This window comes from Micrasema longulum, unplaced genomic scaffold, assembly GCF_059751315.1.
Source record: "Micrasema longulum isolate JH-2025_06_02 unplaced genomic scaffold, ASM5975131v1 h1tg000116l, whole genome shotgun sequence".
NCBI lineage: Eukaryota > Metazoa > Arthropoda > Insecta > Trichoptera > Brachycentridae > Micrasema > Micrasema longulum.
The window spans coordinates 58,116-84,234 of NW_028277322.1; the positions used below are offsets into that span (position 1 = coordinate 58,116).

Here is a 26,119-nt window from a genome sequence, read left to right on the forward strand (position 1 = left end):
TTTTTCGTTCAGGCTGAATTTCCTTACTTATGCTTAAACTGTAACTTTCTCGGATGGTAAGAATTGGTTCATCATCATTCAAATAAATCAGGTGTGTCGTGCCGTGATCAAATGGTTTCCGATGGGATCTCACAAACTCTTGGCTAAGGCTACTACTATAGCTTTCACTGAGAGAATAATCGAGTATCTTTGAAACAGGTTTGCATGTTGTTGTGGTCATTGGTTCTTCTACATATGCATTTGATTCCGAATCCGCCTCTGAAATTGGTTCTTCCTCTTCATAAATTTCATCTTCTTTAGCATAATCTTTGTTTTCTGGGTATGTTATTGGATATACAGTTGCGTATTCTTCTATATCTTCTTCTTCTATGACAACGTACTCGTCAATAATTTCTACTTCTGGAATTGCCTCTGATTCGATTTCCTCGGGTTCGTTCTCATCTTCATAAGTCTCTGTGTCGGTCAGTGGTTCGGCTTCTGAATACGCCGAAGATTCACTTATCGGATCATCCAAGATTTCATATTCGTCGTCATAATATGTAGTTGCTTCCGCGGTAGCAGTTGGTTCATCATCATAATCATCCGTATCATTTTCTTCCACGATTACTTCTGGATAAGCCAAAGATTCAGCGTAAGAATCAGCATCCTCATTATCTGGGGTCGCTTCAGCTTCTGCATATGCTTCAGCTTGTGGTTCATCTCCTTCACCACTGTCTAGATTATCGTAGATAGGTTTCTTTGGAAGTGGTTCGTGAACTGGTGCGACGTATTCTTCACTTACACTGTGGCTGTAGCTTTTTTTGTGAACCGGAATGATTTCCTCGGACAAGTCGCCATGATGATGATGATGATGAGGAATTGGATAACTTTCAGAGTGGGAATGATCATGAGAGCCATGAATGTGAACTCTCTCTACAACTGGCGGTATTTCGACAATATCACCAGCATGGTAATGGTGATGCCCTTCGTGGAGATGCATCGGATGGCCCAACCCATGGTGAGGTCCGAGTGCTGGGGCGTGAATCGGCGGGTGGCCCAATCCGTGGTTATGGATCGGTAAATGATGGGGATGATGTGGGTAAGTTGAATGATCATCGATATGATGATGATGATGATGAGGATGATGATGATCTTTGATCTCAATACTGATAGAGAAATCGTCATCATTTAGCCCGAATTTGGCTGCCATTTTTTCTTCCAAAGCTTCGACTACCTTAGAAATTCTTCTTTTTATTTCTGCTTCTGGGATGTGTTCTATTTTGTGGAGTTCTTTTTCGATTGCGGTTTCAAGTTTTTCTTCCAGATCCTCTATCGCTTCGTTAATGATTTTGTCTTCAATAATATCATCGAAACCATCAGTCGGATCTGAATTTATATGTTTTCCGTGATGTGAGTGGCTTTTGCCATGATCGTAGTTTTCAAAATCTTCGTAATCAGGATACGAAATGATTTGTTTCGAATTGGAACTAGACAGCTTTGAAATCATCTTTCCGATGTGCCCATGATCTTGGTTACTTATATGATGCTCGTGCCTTCCGGACTTCAAGTGGAAGATGTGTCCCATCAATTCGTCTTCATCGTAGTCGTCATATTCTTCTGATGAGTCTGTAAATGAATTAGATTTTTTTTTATTAATTTATTTCAATCAAAAGAGGGAATCATTGAGGTCTTATTATTTACTAAAATATTTTAATCTTCGTAGTTAACTCGTGCTGCAAAAATGGAAATCGAGTTGTGACGGAGTAGGATTTGAACCTCGGACCTATGATCCGCGAGCCCACAATACTACCGCGGGACCACAACCCGGTTCGCTAAAAGCAAAAAAAAATAAATTCATTTGAATCTGTATAAAACTGATAAAAAATATTTAAACACGTTTTGACTACGCATATTAATTGTATTTTATCAATTTATTATTTGTGTCCGTTATTTTGACCAGGTTATTTACAACACATAGCACGATAGCTTAAAAATCGTCTTCAGACATGAATATCCACTCAAATCTTATAAGTTATTTAATCACCTTCAGAAGATTCAAAATTGATGTCTTCGGATTTGAATTCAGCAGAAATTAGTTTAGAAAATTCTCTTATCAACGCTTTCCTATAAAATTCTTTGACATCCGTTGGAGTTTCAAAAGTAATTGTGAAATCATCGACATGTTCTTCGCTTTCATAATTTTCATCATCGTCATCCATTTCTGGATTTAAATCAACGACAATATTCAAACATAGAGGGAGATGTTCAAATGTTGCGACGCTGCGATAATCTTCATAGCTTTCATTAGAACCTTCTGCCGATAGTGGAAGCATTATTTCCTCATTACCATAATAATCTTGGAAGCTATCTAGTATTTCTATGTCAGCTTGAACATTCAACCATTCTTCGACCTGATCAGAAATATCACTCTCAAACCCATCATCTTCAATTAGTTTTAAATAGTTTGGTGAGTCCAAATCAGGTTTATCTGAAGTAATTTCTTGTAGTTCAGACACAAGAATAATTTCATTTGTATCGCTGTCATCAATTGGTTCGTTTGATTTCGGCAAATCCGAAATCATTTCATCTAATGAACTACCATCGGCTGTCTGTTTTGTTTTTGGTTTCTCTTCTTTGATTGTATTCCTAATCATTTCACCTAGGGAACCGACTTCTATTGAATCACCAACCGCAGTGACTTCCTCAATTTCCTTTAACATATCCGATACCAGTCCTCCCAAAGAACTCTCTTCTCTCGGAACGACCTTCTTGGTTGCCTTTTTAGTTTTCTTTGTTTTTGCAATATCTAAGATAATTTCGTCTAGAGAACCAATTTCTATTTGTTCATCTGAATAAATTATATTGTCATTTTCTTTTGTTCTGTCTATATGTTTAATTGTTTCGTACTGAGAATCATCATAATTTGGGACGTCCGTTAGAGTAACAACTTTTGATTTTTTCGATTTTTTTGTATTCTCGATCATCACATCGAGAGAGTTATCATCAAGAGGCTTACCTTTTTTACCCTTTTTATTTATTTTTTTAACATCTGAAATCAATCTGTCTAGAGAACTATCGTCAGAGGGCTCATAATTTGCAAAACCTTGATTTGCCTTTGATTTCGCTAAATCAGTAACCATCTTATCTAAAGAACTTTCATCGGGGGGCTCATTATATGCAACGACTTGATCTGTCTTTGATTTTGCTAAATCAGTAACCATTTGGTCAAGAGAATTATCTTCAGATGGCTCATCATTAGCAAAGACTTGATCCGTCTTTGATTTTGCTAAATCAGTAACCATTTGGTCAAGAGAATTATCTTCAGATGGCTCATCATTAGCAAAGACTTGATCCTTCTTTGATTTTGCTAAATCAGTAACCATTTGGTCAAGAGAATTATCTTCAGATGGCTCATCATTAGCAAAGACTTGATCCTTCTTTGATTTTGCTAAATCAGTAACCATTTGGTCAAGAGAATTATCTTCAGATGGCTCATCATTAGCAAAGACTTGATCCTTCTTTGATTTTGCTAAATCAGTAACCATTTGGTCAAGAGAATTATCTTCAGAGGGCTCATCATTGGCAAAGACTTGATTTTTCTTTGATTTTCCTAAATCAGTAACCATTTGGTCAAGAGAATTATCTTCAGATGGCTCATCATTTGCATAGCCTTGATTATTCTTTGATTTTGCTAAATCAGTAACCATCTTGTCTAGAGAACTTTCATTCGAGGGTACATTATATGCAACGACTTGGCCTGTCTTTGATTTTGCTAAATCAGTAACCATTTGGTCAAGAGAATTATCTTCAGATGGCTCATCATTAGCAAAGACTTGATTTTTCTTTGATTTTCCTAAATCAGTAACCATTTGGTCAAGAGAATTATCTTCAGATGGCTCATCATTTGCAAAGCCTTGATTGTTCTTTGATTTTGCTAAATCAGTAACCATCTTGTCTAGAGAACTTTTATCAGAGGGTTCATTATTTGCAACTTGCTTTTTTTTTGATTTTGCTAAATCAGTAACCATTTTGTCTAGAGACCTTTCGTCATAGGGCTCATTGTTTGCTGAAACTTGATTTTTCTTTGACTTTTCTAAACCAGAAACCATTTGGTCAAGAGAATTATCTTCAGATGGCTCATCATTAGCAAAGACTTGATCCTTCTTTGATTTTGTCAAATCAGTAACCATTTTGTCTAGAGAATTATCGTCAGAGGGCTCATCATTAGCAAAAACTTGACTTTTCTTTGATTTTGCTAAATCAGTAACCATTTTGTCTAAAGAATTATCGTCAGAGGGCTCATCATTAGCAAAAACTTGACTTTTCTTTGATTTTGCTAAATCAGTAACCATTTTGTCTAGAGAATTATCGTCAGAGGGCTCATCATTAGCAAAAACTTGACTTTTCTTTGATTTTGCTAAATTAGTAACCATTTTGTCTAGAGAATTATCGTTAGAGGGCTCATCATTAGCAAAAACTTGACTTTTCTTTAATTTTGCTAAATCAGTAACCATTTTGTCTAGAGAATTATCGTCAGAGGGCTCATCATTAGCAAAAACTTGACTTTTCTTTGATTTTGCTAAATCAGTAACCATTTTGTCTAGAGAATTATCGTCAGAGGGCTCATCATTAGCAAAAACTTGACTTTTCTTTGATTTTGCTAAATTAGTAACCATTTTGTCTAGAGAACTTTCGTCGGAGGGCTTATCGTTTACTGCGACTTGATTTTTCTTTGATTTTGCTAAATCAGAAACCATTTTGTCTAAAGAATTATCGTCAGAAGGTTCATCATTAGCAAAAACTTGACTTTTCTTTGATTTTGCTAAATTAGTAATCATTCTGTCTAGAGAACTTTCGTCAGAGGGCTCATCGTTTGCAACGACTGATTTTTTATTTGATTTTGTCAAATCAGTAACCATTTTGTCTAGAGAATTATCGTCAGAGGGCTCATCATAGGCAAATACTTGACTTTTCTTCGGTTTCGCTAAATCAGTAATCATCTTATCTAAAGAAATTTCAACATAGGGCTCATCAGTTGCATCGACCTGTTTTTCCGTTGATTTTGATAAATTAGTAATCATTTCGTCAAGAGAACTGTCTTCGAATAAATCATCATATAAAATAATTTCCTTTTTGTTTGATTTTGACAAATTATTTATCATTTTATCTAACGTATTTTTTTCTGTCTCAAAATCATCCAAAATATTCTCCAGAACAATTTCCTCAATTAATTCATCAAAATAATCTTCGTTTATTGTTTCATCTTCCTGTGGCTCGTACAAATCAGAAAGAATTTCTTCTATAACCATATCTTCTATAAGTTCATTAATAATTTGTACTTCCTCATTTGTAAAATCTGTAACTTCAGAATTAACCAAATCTTCAAGCATTTTGTCCAGTAAAATATCCTCCACAGGCTCATCATCTGCAACCACCTCCTTTGTCTTGGATTCGGACAGGCTGGAAATCATCTTGTCAAGAGAAGTATATTCCTTGGCTTCATTTATTACAACTTCCTTTTTCTTCGATCTCGTCAAGTCTGAAATCATTTGGTTCAAGGCATTTTGTTCTTCTACGGTTGATTTCAATTTGTATTCCATTTCTTCGATTTCATCCATTAGCTCATTGAGAATTTCTCTTTCTTTTGGTTCATACAAATCCGAAATAATTGTCTCTAAAACAATATCTTCGATACGATCATCAATATCATTTTCGATTGTGACTTCTTTGTTCTCAGATTTAGACAAATCCGAAATCATTTTGTCGAGTGCGCTTTCTTCTTCAATATAATCTGAATTAAAAACTATTTCATAAGAGTTTGATTTAGACAAATCGGTAATCATTTTGTCTAAAGCGCTTTCCTCTGTTACATCGGTTTTTAGTTTCAATTCTATATTTTCCAATTTCGGATAATCATACATCATTTTTTCCATTATGATTTCTTCCACGAGCTCGTCAATGATAACATCTGTGTTTGAAACTTCATTTTTCTTTGATTCAGACAAATCAGAAATCATTCTATCGAGCGCGCTCTCCTCGAATATTTCGTCAACAATATCTGTTCTCAGTACAATTTCGTTATTATTCGACAAAACCAAGTCAGAAATCATTTTGTCTAAAGCATTTGCCTCAATCACGTCAGATTTTAGTTGCAATCCCATCTGTTTAGATTCGGGAAAATCCGGAGTAATTGAATCAAGAACGATGTCTTCTATCAGTTCATCAATTACACCGTCGGAAACGACCAGCTTTTTATCAGATTTAGACAAATCAGATATCATTTTATCCAGGGCACTTTCTTCATATTCACCTTCGTCAATTGAGACTTCGTTTGTATTTGATTTGGCTAGATCAGAAATCAATTTGTCAAGCGCACTCTCGGGCAAATATTCATCTCTCTCATCGGGATCATTCGCGCTCATACCATTCATATTTGGATTAGAAAAATCAGAAATCATTCTTTCTAGTGCATCCTCTTCCACAATTTCATATCTATCATCATCAGCAACATATTGTACTTCGTTCATATCCGAATTAGATATTTGAGCAATCATTTCATCCAAGGCACTCTCTCTTCCATGCTTGCGCCTTTTACTCGAACTTCCGGTTCTTAAGTCGAAAGCGTCTTCAACAAAATCATGTTGTATTTTTTTCTGACCTGAACTTCCCATCCCGGGTACGATGCTCATCAGTTCGGAGCTGGAGAGCTCTGTTAACAAGTGTTCCAAGTCGTGTCCATTCTCTTCTAACATGGAAATCTCTGAAATGATTTCGAATGGAATCTCGTGAGCCAAAGTTGTTTGAACCTGGAAATAAAAGCAGAATATTTTTGAACTCGATCGGTAGATGGTACCCAGCCTATCTTCAGTAACACATTCGTTATGCATTCAGTGAATTTTGTACATGTACCAAAAGTAGTTTGAACCTTATCCTTATATATATAATTTCTCTGTACGTGTGATGTCACTGAACTCCTAAACGGCTTAACCGATTTACGTGTGGTTTTTAGCGAAATATAGATCTTTGCACTGCGCGTGTTCGTGATATAAAATCTTCAATCTAATGTGTAAAAAAAAGTAAGGAGCATACATTTTTTATTCGTCCATCTATAAGGGTTGCATCCAGGAGAATGCATTTACAAAAAAATAAAAAGATGTTGTTTTTTTGTGTATAAAAAAAGTTTGTTTTTAAATGTTTACAAACAGCATATTGTTTTTTGTGGAACTTAATCAGATCCTTTCCTTAATTTTCTTTTTACTGGATTATTGTTTATACTAAAATAATATTAAATTCAACACATTCTTAAAAATCGTTTTCCTACATAAGTACACCCCTCTGTTGGTTATAAGACCAGAGTTGGACGTTTGCGAAAATAATGATTTAAAAAAATATTTATTTTGTGTTTTGGAATTCAACCATAAACAAGTACCAAGGTACCTACTTAAATCCAATATTTGAATATTGACAGTTTTGGAATTTGATCACAAACAAGTACCTTGGTACCTACTTATCAATGAAAAGTATTTTTCCAAGCTAACAGCAGGCAAGCCAACGTTCTGGCAGGACCCCGTCTGTCGGGTCCGCTATAGTCCTTAAAATATAGCTTGATTAGAATGACAGCTGTCAAACTAATTTTGATAGTGATGGAAAATTACTGATCACTGATTAAATCGATTTTATCAGTTATTTCGTGCAATCGTGAAACTCTGTTTCCAAAAATTGATATAAAAAACGCAAAAGCAAGTCTATTATAGTGTGTTAAACACAATTATTCACCAAAAAATGGGACATTTATACTTTTTTCATGAACAACATCAAATGAATAAAAAAAAATTCGACCAATTTGTCCCATCTCTAACGTTTTTGCAAAATGACGTAACCTTGTAAGAACGTCGTTAATAATTAGGTTTTTTTAATATTTCTTTTAGTTTCAAAGCTGATTTTACATATTAATGTTGATTTATGTTTCAAGCATTGTATTAAAAAAATAAATTAACACGCCAGATACAAATGATTTTTCGTGTGTCAATATAAATAACTCATTTGACGTTACTACAAAGTTATGTCGTCACTTTTTCTTACAACTGTCATTCTAATCATAACCTGAAGAAGCAAGTTTGACTAGAAACAATATATTATGGTGGAATAAAATTGAAGTTTACAAATGACACAAAAGCCATTCTTATTTTCATTCTTAAAAGTGAGGGTCAGTGCTATACAAGCTCTTGCCGTCAAGATCTATTGTGAATAGTTATCCTCTTCAAGCCTAGGTCTTTAAAGAGCCTGGCTACTGTGTTAAAGGCGAGAGTTCTCATTTTGCTAAAGCTCTCTCTCCAAGCTCAGGGCCTCGATTATTATGGGAAGATAAAGACGTTATACCTTCACCTTGACGGTAAATATAAAGATAAATTCCCTCTAGCGATTATAAAGATATACTACCGACCCCCCACCTTCAAGTTTTGGGTAGGTACATCGATATGAAATAAGGGGAAGCGTACGTCACGGTACACATATCTACGCTCTAAAATAACATACCTTAAGTATGACGTCATAGCTGAAGATAAAAGTCTCCCAACCGACTGCAAAGGTATAGACGAGTCTAGAACCCCTCGATACGTTTATCTACGCATTGGAAGTGTCAAAAATTTAGTTTCACCGAGCAATTTTTCCTTCAATTATGATTTATTAAAATTTTTAATCGTTTTGAGGTTGGCACTTTTTTTCTTAAAAGCCGATTAAAAATATGAGAGAAATAAGTAAGTTTTGAATCGAATTAAATTCCGACAAAACTGTTAATTTAATAAAACGAACGCCTAGATGTGAAAATAATGTCTCTAGGTTCTCTCCTATTAACAAATAAGAGTATCAGACACAGATTATATGCGTTAGAAAGTTACCACTAAAAAAATAATTTAGTTATTATAATTTTTCCATCTATTTACTATCTTTCCGAGTGTATGTATCAAAAAGTTGAAGGAGCCGGCTTTGTAGTCGATCTGTAAATACATACAGACGATCGTTAAGCGTACCGTCTAGGTGATTTCCAAAAGATATGCAAAATTCATGTTCAAGCGAGCATTTTTTGCTTAATTGGGATTTATCGGAGTTTATAATCGCTTTGAAGTGAGCACTTTTTATTACGGAAGCTTATTTAAAATATAAATAAAAACTATTTTAAATGTTAATGACGTAAGGAACGCGGACTAATTGTTTGCGGTCATTCCATTGGCTTGTTTCGATCATATGATGTCGATATGACAAGTAGGTAGAACATACCGAGGTAAAATACAGATAGTACAGAAGTTAAATATACCGTCTAGATATATACAGATGAAGATAGCGTTCATAACGAGGCACAGGAGCCCTATGCTGGAAATATGTGACATTTTGTCACCCAATCGACTATTGCTTGGTCACAATGCTATTCTTGAAAACCCTCTGACAATTTAATTACAAAGACGAATGAGAAAGTGGCAACACTTACAAATTCGTATTTATCTATGGCTCTCCTGCCACACGTAAACTTTTATTGTTTCTTGACAGACTTCTTCCGTTGAATATTTTGTGTGTGGAATATTAGGAAAAAATATAAAAAAATGTTTTACTAAGACACTGCAACATTTATAATTATCATTTGCCTTTGACATAACACACATCTACATGTTATTAAAAATATTTCATATGCATTTAATGGATTTGAAAATCATTTTTTTAAAAACTTTTTGTACATAATGTTATTTTTACATTGGCTGGCTTATTGCTTAATTGCAATTTCTTCCAACAGACCAATAAAATAAAAGTTTTATTCAAATGTATTTCAACAGAGAGGAGGAAAGGAGATGTTTCTTCAGACGTAATTTAAACAGAGATAATGTAATAACATCTTTGAAGGTGGATGGGAGATGATTCCACAGTTCCATATTGTATAATATACGAGTACTTATATCTCAAATACGACGAGCAATAAAATAATTTCAAAATCATGTTTCTAGTGAAACTTCATTTGAAAATGAATTTTAAAAAATCGTACAGTTATACTTGTTGCACATTTGTTGATAAATGTGTTGTAAAGATGTTGTTAAGTGTTGTAAAGTTTAAGTTAAATACAACAAAAATACTCGTCATCCAAACATAAATGCCAAGCTTTTTACATAAAGGAAGTTTGACAGCTAAAGTTACGATGTCGCATTCGATTGTCAATGTCGAGTGCTTTGGGGCACTCGAGGTAAAGTCGATTGGTCTTCGATCGACTGCATTCGTATGAGTGGTTCAAGAATGCTGTCACTCGTCGAATTACGGAAGCCGCATAGGATCCTAAAGACGAATGAGTCCCAGAATCAAATTTCGTTCATCGATCCTTCCAGAACTTACCGTGGCAAAATAAATGCATCTGAATCAGGCCGTAAGCGCTCTCGTCCCCTTAACGTCTGCAAATATTCATTGTTGTATCATGTGGGGTTCTGTGACGCCGTCGAAGAGTCAACAAACTGAATATTATTTATGTTAGATTCTCGCAATTTACTCGGCCCATAGATCACTGTCACCTCTGGATACATATTATAACATTTACTGTGTTGTTGGAACAGCTTTACTGGACGAAATTCAAGTAATTACACACCGAAGATCAATAGAAGCCGTTCTGAAATATGTATGAATGTGCTCGGCGTCATCTATTCAGCGGGATTGAAAATATCCACGAATAAATATTACTTCATTTTATTGGAAAATCATAGTTTAATAGTGCATTTGTTTTGTATTTACAAATTTTTTCCCATTTATTTAACTTTTTGTACATAATGTTATTTCTACATTGGCGGGCTTATTGCCAAATGGCAATTTCTTCCAACCAACCAGTAAAATAACAGATTTATTTTTATAATTCAAGTCACAAAACATATTTAAAAGAAAAAAAAAAAAAAAAACTAAAGATATATAAAAGTAGAAATAAACGTATTTGTTTATAAATTACCTTAAATCGAAACTATTACTCAATGGGAAAAAGGAAAAAAGAGGATAGAGGAAAAAGGAAAAGAGGAGAGATTAAGGAAGAGAAAGGAGATGTTTCTTCAGACGTGATTTAAACAGAGATAATGTAGTAACATCTTTGATGGTGGATGGGAGATGATTCCACAGTGGAGCCGCATGGACACTATATGAGTTAGAGAAGAAAGAGGAATTGTGGATGGGTATTAAGAGAGTGCCTTGAGAATTAGAACGAAGAGGTAAACCATGAACTGATAAGCGTTGGAATTTTTAACGCCGGTGTATAGGAGCGTTAGGACTATGAAGTACTTTGAACAGAAGTGAGAGGGAGTGATAGTCTCTCCGCTGTCTAATTTTGAGCCATTTCAGTTGCCTACGATAATCAGAAATGTGGTCATATTTCCTAAGACCAAAAATGTACCTTATGCATGTATTCTGAAGTCGTTCAAGTCTGTTGTATTATTTACGGACGTATTAAGTCTATTGAACAATGTAAATACATTTCTTTATAATATATACATGGCCCCGATTATGATTGGAAGATAAAGACGTCATACTTGACGGTATAGTCGAAGATAAATTCTCTCCAGCCATTACAAAGATATACTACCGATTCCCCACCTTCATGTTTTTTTCCCTCTCTGTTGTAAAAAAATTAAATAAAAATGTCTTTTAGACCATTATTGCGACCTGAAGCATTACCCAAAACACTTAATTAAGTTGAATTGACCAAACTGTATTAGTTTTTTCGTTTTTTAAACATTTTTATACATCGTTTGACATTTGATCATCAGTGTGGCCATTTTATGAAGTAAAAAATATGAAAATCCCCAAATTAACCAGTCTCTAGAGCAGTGTTTCCCAGCCTTCTTTATGCCATGCTGGGGCCGCACGATGGGCCGCAGTCTTTTCAAAACTCAGATCTGGCAAACTGGCATCTTTTTTAATTTGACATCAGGTAAATTTTCAAATCATATTGCAATATGTTTGTAAACATATGAACCCCTAATGGAATTAAATAAAACCTATTCCAAGACATATATTACAACTGAAATGATTACAAAACACAAATTGAAAATGTAATCAAGTAGAATAAAATTAAAATGAAAACAATAACAAAACACGAGTGACAATTGAAATTGAGTGCCAACACACACATATCTTGACGCCTAATTCATGATTAAATTCAGTTTCGCTTGCTAAAAAGAAATTTGATGTCTGGATCTAACTTAGTTAATTTCAATCTTGGGTCTTCTCTATACCTCTATTAGTTATATCCAATCGATTTCGTTTTTCAACGAGTAAATCGTTTATGGCGCTAAAACCACATTCCACATTTGTTGATGGCCTAGTACCAAAATTTAAAAATAAATATGGACAACGTACGTTGGATTATATTGTTCCAAAAGTATTTAATTTGTTGCCACTTGACATGAAAACATGTCATAGTAAAAATATAATTAAGTTTCCATTACGTAAGTGGTTAGTAGATAAAACGTTCTTTTATTGATTTATTATTTATGTAATACATTTTTAATTTATTTTTATTTATTATTATTATTTTTTTTTTATAAATATATATATATATTTATTTTTTATTTTTTCTGGTCTTTGAAAGAAATGTAACTATGACTGAATGTAAGATTGTAGTAAATGGATATAGTTTGAAACAGGTCGAAGAATTTGTATATCTGGGTAGTATGTTTACTAGAGATTGAAATATGGACAAGGATATTGAAAGGAGGGTTAGTGCCGGTAACAGAGTTAACGGTGCCTTAAAGTCTGTCGTAGCAAATAAGTGTCTATCGCAAGAGGCTAAATTAGCAGTTCATAATGGAGTTCTGGTACCAACCCTAATGTATGGAAGCGAAGCATGGAGTTGGAAAAAAAGGGACGAAAGTAGACTGAATGCTGTTGAAATGCGATCCCTCAGGCGAATGTGCGGAAAAACAATGTATGATAGGTGCCCTAATGTCGAAATTAGAGCAGAATGCAAGGCTCAGTTAAGCATTATCGACAAAATTAAGAAAGGTCTTTTCCGATGGTTCGGTCATGTGGAGCGAATGAATGATGAAAGAACGGGTAAAAAGATTTATGATGCGAATGTGTCTGGTTGTAGAAGTCGAGGAAGGCCGAGAAAGACATGGCATGATCAAGTACAACAAATTCTTGAAAGTGGTCATGTGAAAAGTCGGAATAATCGACATGCGTGCATGAGAAGATGTATGAATGTGAAGGAAGCAAAGGAAGTGTGCCAGGACAGAGTGGTGTGGTGTTCTATCCTCTCTGCCTACCCCTCCGGGGAAATGGCGTGATGGTTAGTTAGTTAGTTAGTTATATTTTTTTTTTATCCCTCATTGAATACATTTTTGTTATTTTCTTGGGTTAACCTTTTCTTTTCTTTTATTACTCTCTTACTTTCTTATTTCATTTACATTTTTTAGATCTTAATTTTAATATGAACTTTTAATTTTCTTACTAATTTTTTTTTCTGTAGATATGAATTGAAATTCTCGATTTACTTTACTTTGTTTAATTTATTTTTTATCTTGTATTGATTACATTTATGAGCACACACTATTTATATATGTGTCTATTATTTTTTTTTCTTCTATTTAAAATATATTTAAGTAAATTACTATTCTTTAATTTTAATTGTATTATTTTACTCTATTTTCTTACTTAAAAAAAATAAAAAAATCTTTAAACTATTTTTATGTTCAACAATGTTTGATTATGTCCAAATGCTTGCAGACAGACAGCAGACAGCTTGCGTGATAAAGGTTTCAGCTCTTTTACTTCACAAAAGTCAACAGATGGAAGAGTTGAGGAAATGTGGATGTTCAAACATGGGCAGAATGGTGAATGTTACACAGTGTGTAAAGTGGCCACTTAAACCAGCCAATGACAGGTCATAAGCCCTGTAAATGCCTAGACTTCCATATTCCCTTCTCGAAAACTTTTTCCATCTCTGTTGAAATAAATTTAAATATTTTTATGTTTATTATTTTATACGTATACAGTATTATGTCTGTACTCTTCTTATTTGTCTATTAATTAAAACGAATGTCTGAGCACCCGATGACAAACTATTATTGAATAGTTTATCGGGACAAAATATATCTTAATACTTTGTTTTCTTTATACTGTATTAATATTGTAATAATATGTATATTTTATTGAATAAATACTCTATAAAACAAAATAAAACAAAACACCAAATTCTTATTTATTAATTATCATTACATTTCTCACATCTTTGTGGGAAATGTAATAATAATATTGTGTGCCTCGATTTAGAACGCTATCTTTATCTGTATATATCGAGACGATATACTTAACATCTGTACTATCTGTATCTTACCTCGGTATGTTCTACCTACTTGTCATATCCACATCATATGATCGAAACAAGCCAATGGAATGACCGCGAACAAATTACTCCGCGTTTCTTACGTCATTAACATTTAAAATAGTTCTCATGTTTATTTCAAATAGGCTTCTGTTATAAAAAGTGCTCACTCCAAAGTGATTATAAACTCCAATAAAACCCAATTCAAGCAAAAAATGCTCGCTTGAACGTGAATTTTGCATGACTTTTGGAAATCACCCAGACGGTACACTCAACGATCGTCTGTATGTATCTACCGATCTGTACCGATCGACTACAAAGCCGAGTCCTATAACGTCTCGATACATGCACTCGGAAAGATAGTAAAACAGGTTGTAACTTTCTGACGCATATCTGTGTCTGACGCCTAGATACTCTTATTTGTTTATAGGAGAGAACCTAGCGACATTATTTACACATCTAGGCGTAATATTAAAGTGACAGTTATTTCGGAATTTAATTCGACTTCAAAACTTACTTATTTCTCTCTCATATTTTTAAAAGGCTGTTAAGACAAAAAGTTCCAACCTCAAAACGATTAAAATTTTAATAAATCATAATTAAAGGAAAAATTGCTCGGTGGAACAAAATTTTTGACACTTTTAATTCGTAGATAAATGTATCGAGGGGTTCTAGACTCGTCGGTATAAAATGATGTACTTACATCAAAACTTGATGGTGGGGGGGTATCGATACTATACCTTTGTAGTCAGTCGGGAGACTTTTATCTTCAACTATGACGTCATGAAGCTATGTCATTTTAGAGCTAAGATATGTGTACCGTGACGCACGCTTTCCCTTGATTCATATCGATGTACCTACCCAAAACTTAAAGGTGGGGGGTCGGTAGTATATCTTTATAATCGCTAGAGGGAATTTATCTTCAACTATACCGTCAAGGTGAAGGTATGACGCCTTTATCTTCCCATCATAATTGAGGCCCTGGCATGCAAAGTAATATTAGGATATTTTGTGTTAGTTTCTTGGCAAATCCATGCCATAATTCCTACATTCTGCGCACTTTCTGTGTTTTCGGATAATTATTGAAATTGCAACGGGTTTTATTATATTTTAAGTACACATTTGCGTATATTTCAATTTTGTACATCTCAGACATTTTTTGTATGACCGATGAGTATTCCCCTTTATATGTGGAATGCCGACGTGCTTCATCTCTGAAGCGTGGTGCCCCACCTCTGAGGCGTTATGCCCCACCGGTGGGGCGTACGCCCTACCTTTGGAAACACACATTTCACATTTCGCCCTTGAAGTGATTTTCACAAAAATGGCGTTATATACATTATCCACAATAAAAGTAGCTGCTTCAATAGGTAAATGTTATCAACTATTAAATATCTAAATTTAGAAAATGGGGTCTAGAATTCCAAGCGTCCATGCGCTCAATGGCTGCAAGACTTGTTGTGATCTAACTTCTATTTTAGTAAATTTGTTTTTTGCTTAGTTTTTTTTTTTAAATATCACGTAAACTCTAAACTTCATCGTCACATAAAATAAAAATAAAAAATGCAAATAGGAGATACATTACTTAATGTGCATGCGCTCTGTAGCTGCAAGACGTGCTGTAATCTAGCTCCTATTTATCAGCATTGTAATATATCATAATTGAAGACGAGGAACTAGTATCCCAATCGTCCATGCGCTCTGTAGCTACAAGACGTGCTGGGATATTTATTTATTGTACCTTGAGGTGATTTTCACAAAAATGGCGCTTTTAAATTATCTAAATATAAATATATATATTTATATTTATTTTTTTTTATTTTTTATCAATATTCCTACAGAGATGAGGTAGATTTTTTTTCAAATTCAGGATTATCGATATTCGAGCGTTTACAGGGCTTATGACCTGTCATTGGCTGGGTTGAGTGGCCACTTTACGTACAACATTCCCCATTCCGCTTATTAGCGAATATCGACACTGGTATCATTTTGATTCTTGTATATATCTTATTAAATGAGAAAGCTTTCACTAGCGTGTTGGAGCACCATCTATGTATTGATATTGAAGTTAAGTATTTTTAATTAGCATATTACTTTATTTTATGTATTTAAGACTCTTCCGAGTTAAATTAAGTAATTTATAATTAAGCGGAATGGGGAATGTTGTACGTAAAGTGGCCACTCAACCCAGCCAATGATAGGTCATAAGCCCTGTAAACGCTCGAATATCGATAATCCTGAATATGAAAAAAATTCTACCTCATCTCTGTAGGAATATTGATAAAAAAAAAAATATATACCTACTTCCCCTCGGGAGAAATCCAGATTTGTGTATGTACAAAAATACACATACCAAAAAATAATGTTATATATATTTATGTTAAAATCTTACATCTAAAACTTTCATGGAGCTACCAATTTGAGCATGCAAAATCAAAAATAGCACCCGTAACTGGCGTATTGCATAGACTTCGAGGATTGCTTCCTCATTCGGTTTTGTTTGCCGTCTACTACGCTATGATTCATTCCCACCTATCTTATCTATCATGTATATCTGGTTTTACCAGCGAAAATCAGATCTCGGAAATACAGGTTCTTCAGAACAGAGCTCTAAGAAACATTCTTGGACTTAAACGGGATTCCCATATCAAGGATATCTACCGACAAGCAAAGATACTTCCTTTCAAGATAATGTCCCTGCATGACATAACCAATACTATTTTAAATATAAACTTTTCTGCTCACTCAAATTTAAAATACACATTTGGTCATGCTATTCACAATTACGCAACGCGTTACTCGGGGAATCTTCATGTGTTTAAGTTTCGCTCAACAAAGTTCGGCAGTAGGTCTTTGGAAAATATTGGCCGTTCCGAATGTAATAAACTGCCCGATGAGCCAAAACACGATAAATTGAATAAAAAAATCCAGAAGTGTCGCAATTAAAACATATTTTTAAAATCATTATGATAGTGATAATTATTAATGTAATTTATAAATATGGTATAAAGTATTGTGTTTTATGTTTTTTTATAAAGAAAACATTACTGTATACAAAACATTTAAGTTTGTAAGTGAAAATTCTTGATGGAAGTTCATTGTAATTTATTATATAAATAAAACACGAGTGATACTTTAATCCACAAATTTGGAATATCCAGTGACCGGTTTCATCGCTTTCGCGACATCTTCGAGACTCGAAGAGATACTTCGTCTCGAAGATGTCGCGAAAGCGATGAAACCGGTCACTGGATATTCCAAATTTGTGGATTAAAGTATCACTCGTGTTTTATTTATATAATAAATTACTGTATACAGTAATGTTTTCTTTCTATTTCGGATATATTAATACAGGGTGTTCATTAAACCCTGTCACATCCGAAACCACGATGATCAGTATGAGCAAGAAGACATATTGGCACATTAAAATATTTTTTTTAGAACGAATAAAATTTATAAAAAATAAAATTTCAAAAGAAGCAAATGGTTCCTTACTTCTGCAGGGGTTAAACGAGGAGGGGGGGAGGGGGAGTCTGACACTGCGCCGCGCTTCCCTCACTTCTCGCGTGCAGAAGTAAGCAACCATTTGTTTTTTTAAATATTTTATTTTAAAAAAAGTCTTTGGTCTAAATATTTTTTTAAATATGCTAATATGTCTTCTTGCCCATACTGATCATCGTGGTTTCGGATGTGACAGGGTTTAAAGAACACCATGTATGTATGATATCATGTATGAATGTTTTTTTTTATGTACGGTCCCAAATGAGTTTCTTAAGTTTCTTTCTTAAGAAGAAGTATAAAAATTGGAAAATCGTTTTCAGACGTTGCCTAGTAGGTGAATCGGTTCAGCCGGATAAATCTCACCCACATGACAAATGTTTGCGCTCATTTACGTAACTAAAGTCAACAGATGGAAGAGTTGAGGAATTGTTGATGTTTAAACACGGGCAGAATGGTGAATGTTACACAGTGTGTGAAGTGGCCACTTAAACCAGCCAATAACAGATAATGAGACTTCCCTGTAAATGTCTAGACTTTGAAATGTCTTTGTAAAAATGTTTTTACTCTCTGTTTGAACAAATTAAGACCTGGGGCCTTATGCTGGACGCATTCCGAAATTCGACGAGTGACAGCATTCTTGGACCGCCCATAGGAATGCGGTCGATCGAAAACCAATCGACTTTATCTCGAGTGTCCCAAAGCACGCGACATTGACAATCGAATGTGACATCGTAATTTCAGCTGTCAAACTTCCTTCTTGTAAAAAGCTCGGCATTTGTGTTTAAATGACGGTAGGTAAAATTTACAACACTGATCAATGTTATGACGATGACGTATCAACAAATGTGCAACAAATACAACTGTACTTATTTTTAATCCATTATCAAATGAAGTTTCACTAGAAACATGATTTCGAAATTATTTTATCGCTTGTCAATGTCAAATCGAGTTGTGGTCCTGTGGCTAGTGTCTCGGACTCACGGACCAAAGTTCCGTGGTTCGAATCCCACCTTACCCCAACTTGATTTCATTTTCTAATAGTGAGTTATTTACAACTAGTTAAAAATGGCCCACAAAATTAAATATTTGGGTAAATCATAAGAACGCAAATATTCCTTTTTAAAAAAAATAAATCAACAATAATAATACGTATTTGAGACATATATTATACAATATGTTTTTCTATTTATCCTCGCCTCTGTTGTATACACCATGATTTGGTCTGACACGCCTTTTGTAGATCCGAATTATGTTGCCAATAATCATGTGTTCATTGTACTATACGACATTTCTTAGGCATCCAGGTGTTTACTAACTGAGATGGATATGTTCTCATCATCACTATGGCAGCATCATCTGCATGGCATGTGATGTCAATGACCTTATCTCCCTTAGTAGATTCACTACCTTTTATTTATTCGTAAAAGCATTTTTTAAATATATTTATTCTGCTTGTGTCAGAAAACGTTTTAGGCGCATATATTGTTGTGCTATATTTAGTTATAAAGGAGCTAAACTTGCTTTGTTTCTTTGTTGTTCTTAATATGTGTTTTTTTCTTAACGTTTATATTATTTATGTCCCGAATTGAGTTGTAACTCCTGGGAATGTAATTCAACGTATTATACTTGTAAAATACTTTGTGTTATATGATTTATAAATAAATAAAAAAATCCATGAAATATTTCTGATAACAGGTAGTTGTGTGTAATGTCAAAGGCAAATAATAATTATAAATGTTGCAGTGTCTCAGTAAAACATTTTCTTTTATTTTTTCAGTATATTCCATACACTAAATATTCAACGGGAGAAGTCTGACAACAAACAATAAAGGTTTACGTGTGGCGGGAGAGCCATAGGCCATAGATAAATCCCGATTTGTTAATGTTGCCACTTTCTCATTTGTCTTTGTAATTAAATTGTTGGAAGGCTTTCAAGAATAGCATTATGACGAAGCAATCGAGTTGCCCAATCGACTATTGTCGAGTGGGTGACAAAATGTCACTTCTTTCTAGCATAAGGCTCCTGTATTTAATTATATTTACTAACCAACAACCATCCAATGAAACGCAATTTTTTTTTTAATAAAATATTAGTTTCAACGAATGCGAGAAAAAAAAATAGAATTGGAAATGTGTTAATATTTTTAATTATATTACAAAAACAGAGGTTAAGGCAGAGAACAGATAAAAAAAAACTGTAGAAACATCTTTTATGTTTTGATTTGTGGATGGGAGATGGAGTGGAGCAAAGCCGCATGGACACTGAAAAAACTGAGGTAATTGCGCGTTTGTGAAAAGAGTGAATAATCAAATCTACACAACAGTTGAACTGTTTTTTACTTTGAAAAATTATAAATAGTGCAAACGTTCGTTCTTTTAAACAAAAAAATTGAACATATTTCAACAAAGATGAAGAACTCTTTAGAGAAGGTAATATACGGAGTGTCCTTTAAACCCTGTCATATCTGAAACCACGATGATCAGTATGGGCAAAAAGACATATGAGCATATTTTTAACAATATTTAGAACGCAGAAATTTTATTTTATTTAATAAGTAAAATATTTAAATAACAAATGATTGCTTATTTCTGCAGGGGAGAAGCAAGGGGGGCGTGGCCATGTGGTTGACGGTGTATCAGACTCCCCCCTTCCCTCTCCTCGATTCACCCTCGCAGAAGTAAGCAACCGTTTGTTTTTTTTAATATTTTATTTTTGTAAATTTTTTTCGTTCTAAAAATTTATTTTTATGTGCCAATATGTCTTCTTGGTCATACTGATCATCGTGGTTTCGGATGTGACAGGGTTTAGAAGACACCCTGTAGAAGACTATGCATCCACAGGGCTTATGACCGGATCGGCTGGTTTAAGTGACCACTTTGATAACCAGCCAATGATATGTCATATGACCCGTGAATGCCTAATCTTCTTTATTCACTTTTCTAAAGAGTTGTTCATCTCTGTCGTAATATGTTTATGTTAACAGCTCTCTGGGGGTTGAATCCAGTCCTTGTCTGCAGGAGTTTGGACAAACTCAAAACATGATTGACCAAAAAATGAGTTTAATGATATATTTGATCAGTTTTAATGATTTTTAAAGTCTGGCTGACCTCAAACTAGGATGTTTCTTGCTGGAAACAGCCAGGCCTAGTCAAACTCTGATGTATGTTGTGTCATTATGTATTGAACATATTTTTTTATTACAATATTTTGAGTTTGTCCAAATGTTTGTAGACGAAATACTGGATTTCACCCCCTATTACAACAGGGATGAAGAACATTTTAGAGAAGGGAATGTGGAAGTCTGGGCATGTACAGGGTTGATGATATGTCATTGGCTGGTTTAAGTGGCCACTTTACACACTGTGTAACATTCACCATTTTGCCAATGTTTTAATATCGATGTTTCTTCAATTATTTCATCTGTTGACTCAGTGTTAAGTTAAAGAGCTTAAACCTTAATTGTGAAGAGATTCGAGAGAGAGAGAGGAAAATGCCGATGACAACTAAATCGAGTTTACAAATATCAACAAAATCTGGACGTTAAAATCAACAAAAAATGAATTTATCAATGTTTTCCGAATCTGGACTTTGATATTAACAAAATTTGAATAAAAAAGTTGTCAACAAAATCTGGATGTTGATTTCAATAAATATTCTATTGTCACTAAAATCTAGTCGTTGATATCAACAAAAAAATAATTTATAAATGTAAACCAAATTTGAACGTTTGAACAGACCGAAATTGAATTTACGAAATTTCCATCAAAAATTATTTAAATTTTTTTTTTTTTTTTTTTTGCACCACAACAGGCTAGGAGGCCCAATTACAGTGGTGAATTACATCACAGAACACCTGAGTTTCACATTTCGATGTTTGTGTTCTCACCGGGAATCGAACCCGGAGCCATTCTTGTGTGAGTGAAGCGTCTCGACCTATGTTTATTGATATCAATAAAAATTGTACTGTCACCTAAATTTGGACGTTAATGTCAACAAAAATTGTATTGTCTTCGAAATCTGGATGATGATATCAACAAATCTGTATTGTCATCAAAATCTGGTCGTCATATCAACAATAATTGTATTGTAAACAAAATTTGGACGTTAATGTCAACAAAAATTGTATTGTCTTCGAAATCTGGATGATGATATCAACAAATCTGTATTGTCATCAAAATCTGGTCGTCATATCAACAATAATTGTATTGTAAACAAAATCTGGATGTTGGTGTCAGCAAAAATTGAATTTACAAAGTTTTATCAAATCCTGGACGTTGATATGAACAAAAATTGAATTTACAAAATTTTATCAAATTTTGGACGTTGATATTAACAAAAACTGTATTGTCATCAAAATCTGGACGTTGATATCAACAAAAATTGTATTGTAAACAAAATCTGGATGTTGAATCAGCAAAACTTAAATTTATAAATGTAAACCAAATCTGGACATTGAAATGAACAAAAATTGAATTTATAAAATGTCATCAAAATCTGGACGTTGATATCAACAAAAATTGTATTGTCATCAAAATCTGGACGTAGATATCAACAAAAATTGTATTTGCAAAATGTCATCAAAATCTGGACGAACAAAAATTGTATTGTAAACAATATCTGGATGTTGATATCAGCAAAAATTGAATGTATAGATAGAAACTAAATCTGGACATTATTATTGATAAAAATTGAATTAACAAAATGTCCACAAAATATTAATGTTGATATCAATTAAAATTGTATTGTCAACAAAATCAGGATGTTGATATCAACAAAAATGGTATTGCCAAAAAAAACTAGACGTTGATACTAACAAAAGTTGAATTCATAAATGTAAACCAAATATGGACGTTGATATTAACAGAAATTGAATTGTCAAAATGTCGACAAAATCTGGATTTCGATAAAAACATTTTTTTTTCGTCAACAAAAACTGAAATTAAAACTATAAACAAACTCAGGATGTTGACAACAACATAAATTGAATTTTGGGATGAGGGACCGTTTTTTGTGGGCGTTGCCTAGTACGCAGGTAAAATAATCCAGTCACCCAAATGATGCTTGAATGTGGCCCCTTAAACCAGCCAGTGACAGGTTATAAGCCCTGTAAATGCCTAGGCTTCCACATTCCCTTCTCAAAAATGTTTTCCCCCTCTACTGCAATAAATTTAGATATTGTAGGTACCTTATTATGATACTTTTATTTTTACTTCTGTTCAATGTACTTCATAGTCCTAACGCTCCTATATACCTGCGAGAAAAATTTCAACGCTTATCAGTTCATGGTTTACCTCTTCGTTCTAATTCTCAAGGCACTCTCTTAATACCCATCCACAATTCCTCTTTCTTCTCTAACTCATAGTGTCCATGCGGCTCCGCTGTGGAATCATCTCCCATCCACCATCAGAGATGTTACTACATTATCTCTGTTTAAATCACGTCTAAAGAAACATCTCCTTTCTCTTCCTTAATCTCATTCCTCTTTTTTCCTTTTTCCCATTGAGTAATAGTTTTGATTAATTTATAAACAAATACGCTTTTTATTTATTTTTTTCTACTGAATATGTTCTGTTACTTGAATTATAAAAATAAAACTTTTATTTTATTTGTTGGTTGGAAGAAATTGCCATTTGTACCAATGTACAAATAACATTATGTACAAAAAGTTAAATAAATAAAAAAAGGTTTTAGCTCTTTAACTTCACAAATGTCAACAGATGGAAGCGTCGAGGAAAATGCAGAAATTTAAACATGGGCAGAGAGGTAAATGTTACACAGTCTGTAAAGTGATCACTTAAACCAGCCAATGAGAGGGCATTAGCCCTGCAAATGCCTAGTCTCACATATTTAATAAATTTACCGACGCAGGTTTTCACTAAGTTCACATTTTTGTATCTTTCTCAATAAATGCTACGAATAGACAAGCCGTGATGTTCAACGATTTTTTGAGTATGTCCAAATGTTTGCAAACAGGTGGGATTTCCTTCCCTAGGGAATTATTTAGATCTTAATTTATTGAAACAGAGAGGGAAAACATTTTTGAGAAGGGAATATGGAAGGTGGCTAGTTTAAGTAGTTACTTTACTCACTGTGTAACATTTACCATTCTGCCCATATTTAAACATGCACATTTCCTCAACTCTGCCATCTGTTGACGTTTGTGAAGTAAAAAAGCTGAAACCTTTATCATGTGGGTGAGATTCATCCGGCTGAAGTTATTTAGATCTCAATTTGTTGCAACAGATGAAAACAATTTTGAATTGGTTCAGCCGGATGAATCTCACCCAGACGATAAAGTTTTAGCTATTTTACTTTACAAAAGTCGACAGATAAGAGTTGAGGCAATGTGGATGTTTCAACACAGGTAAAATGGTGAATGTTACACAGTGTGTAAAGTTGTAACTTAAACCACCCAGTGACAGGCCATAAGCCCTGTAAACGCCTAGACTTCTACATTCCCTTCTCAAAATGTTTTCCTCTCCGTTGCAACAAATTTAAATCTAAATAACCCGTAGGGAGGAAATCCAGCCAGTCTACACACATTTGGACACACTCAAAACACTGTTGATTAAACAAACTGGTATAAGAAGCATAAAAATTGGAAAATTGTTTTCAGGCGTTGCCTAGTAGGTGAATAATGGTGATGAAATTTTAGCTATTTTACTGCTGAAGCGTCGAAGAAACGTGGAAATTTGAACATGGGCAGAATGGTGAATGTTACACAGTGCGTAAAGTGGCTACTTAAACCAGCAAAGAGTGAAAAGTGCGACTTTTGCGAAGCATTACTTTTCAGATAAATTTTGGAACAGTTTCTAAAGGTTTAATATGGTCGTGGAAAGCTCCCCCCCATCCAATTATTCCATAGGAACGCGATGACTGTACAAGTGCATAATATATTATTTTAATAGTATTTAGCTGGGCGTAAATACTTAACCGTTTGAACACATAGGTTAAATATTTTTAGGAAACGAAGTGTGTTTAACGGCCACTTAAACCAGCCAATGACAGGCCATGTGCCCTGTAAATCCCTGGATATTCCATAAATTTAGAGATGTAAGAATTCATTTAATCACATTTTTGTATCGTTCTCCATAAATGCTACGAATTGACTAGTTGTGACGCATTCAGATATTTATATGATGATGTATTTTAGTGTTTAGGACAAAAGTCTTGATTTTGAAGTCAGCCAGTTGTAATGATTACTCCGCGATATTATTTTGAGCAAAAATATTAATCCAGCTAAATTCTAAACTGAAAGTGTGGAAAAGTCGAACGTCATGTGCAAAAGTCGAACGTCATGGTCTTTGAAAGAAATGTAACTATGACTGAATGTAAGATTGTAGTAAATGGAGATAGTTTGAAACAGGTCGAAGAATTTGTATATCTGGGTAGTATGTTTACTAGAGATGGAAATATGGACAAGGATATTGAAAGGAGGGTTAGTGCCGGTAACAGAGTTATTGGTGCCTTAAAGTCTGTCGTAGCAAATAAGTGTCTATCGCAAGAGGCTAAATTAGCAGTTCATAATGGAGTTCTGGTACCAACCCTAATGTATGGAAGCGAAGCATAGAGTTGGAAAAAAAGGGACGAAAGTAGACTGAATGCTGTTGAAATGCGATCCCTCAGGCGAATGTGCGGAAAAACAATGTATGATAGGTGCCCTAATGTCGAAATTAGAGCAGAATGCAAGGCTGAGTTAAGCATTATCGACAAAATTAAGAAAGGTCTTTTGCGATGGTTCGGTCATGTGGAGCGAATGAATGATGAAAGAACGGCTAAAAAGATATATGATGCGAATGTGTCTGGTTGTAGAAGTCGAGGAAGGCCGAGAAAGACATGGCATGATCAAGTACAACAAATTCTTGAAAGTGGTCATGTGAAAAGTCGGAATAATCGACGTGCGTGCATGAGAAGATGTATGAATGTGAAGGAAGCAAAGGAAGTGTGCCAGGACAGAGTTGTGTGGCGTTCTATCCTCTCTGCCTACCCCTCCGGGGAAATGGCTTGATGGTTAGTTAGTTAGTTAGTTAAAGTGTGGGAGTATAGACGAGCATAATAGATTTTTGTAGCACTTACAAAGAAACATATCAGATACGCTCCGAGCGTACAGCACAGCCGTTTTCCCCTCATGGCTCCTCCTTCAACCGGCTTCACTCACTGATTAGAACGACCGAAAACTAAAAAAAGCGGATTATTGGTGCGCCAAGTTTCGTAAACTCGTGTGGATCCAGCGCTCAGTCGGTCGAATTGTTGTGTTTGCTCATAATTCTAATGTTTGTCGAGCCACAGGTACTCCGATCAAT

The 26,119-nt window shown here is 34.3% G+C and overlaps 1 protein-coding gene across 5 annotated transcripts; it reads right to left on the bottom strand.

Annotated features, from left to right (window-relative positions):
* Window positions 1-26,119, bottom strand: LOC148284477 (uncharacterized). 5 transcript variants are annotated; one of them, XM_088239527.1, is made up of 4 exons: window positions 25,893-26,119; window positions 4,479-6,785; window positions 2,024-3,265; window positions 1-1,605 (listed from the first exon to the last, which is right to left on the bottom strand). In XM_088239527.1, the coding sequence occupies exons 1-3, from the start codon at window positions 25,944-25,946 to the stop codon at window positions 3,185-3,187; spliced, it is 2,442 nt and encodes an 813-aa protein (XP_088095653.1). In that variant the 5' UTR covers window positions 25,947-26,119; the 3' UTR covers window positions 1-1,605; window positions 2,024-3,184. The 5 variants fall into 5 exon arrangements, with proteins under 5 accessions (XP_088095653.1, XP_088095648.1, XP_088095660.1 ...); XM_088239522.1 differs by lacking the exon at window positions 25,893-26,119 and having other exon boundaries at window positions 2,024-3,184; window positions 3,267-6,533; XM_088239534.1 differs by lacking the exons at window positions 1-1,605; window positions 2,024-3,265 and adding an exon at window positions 4,149-4,234 and having other exon boundaries at window positions 4,560-6,785.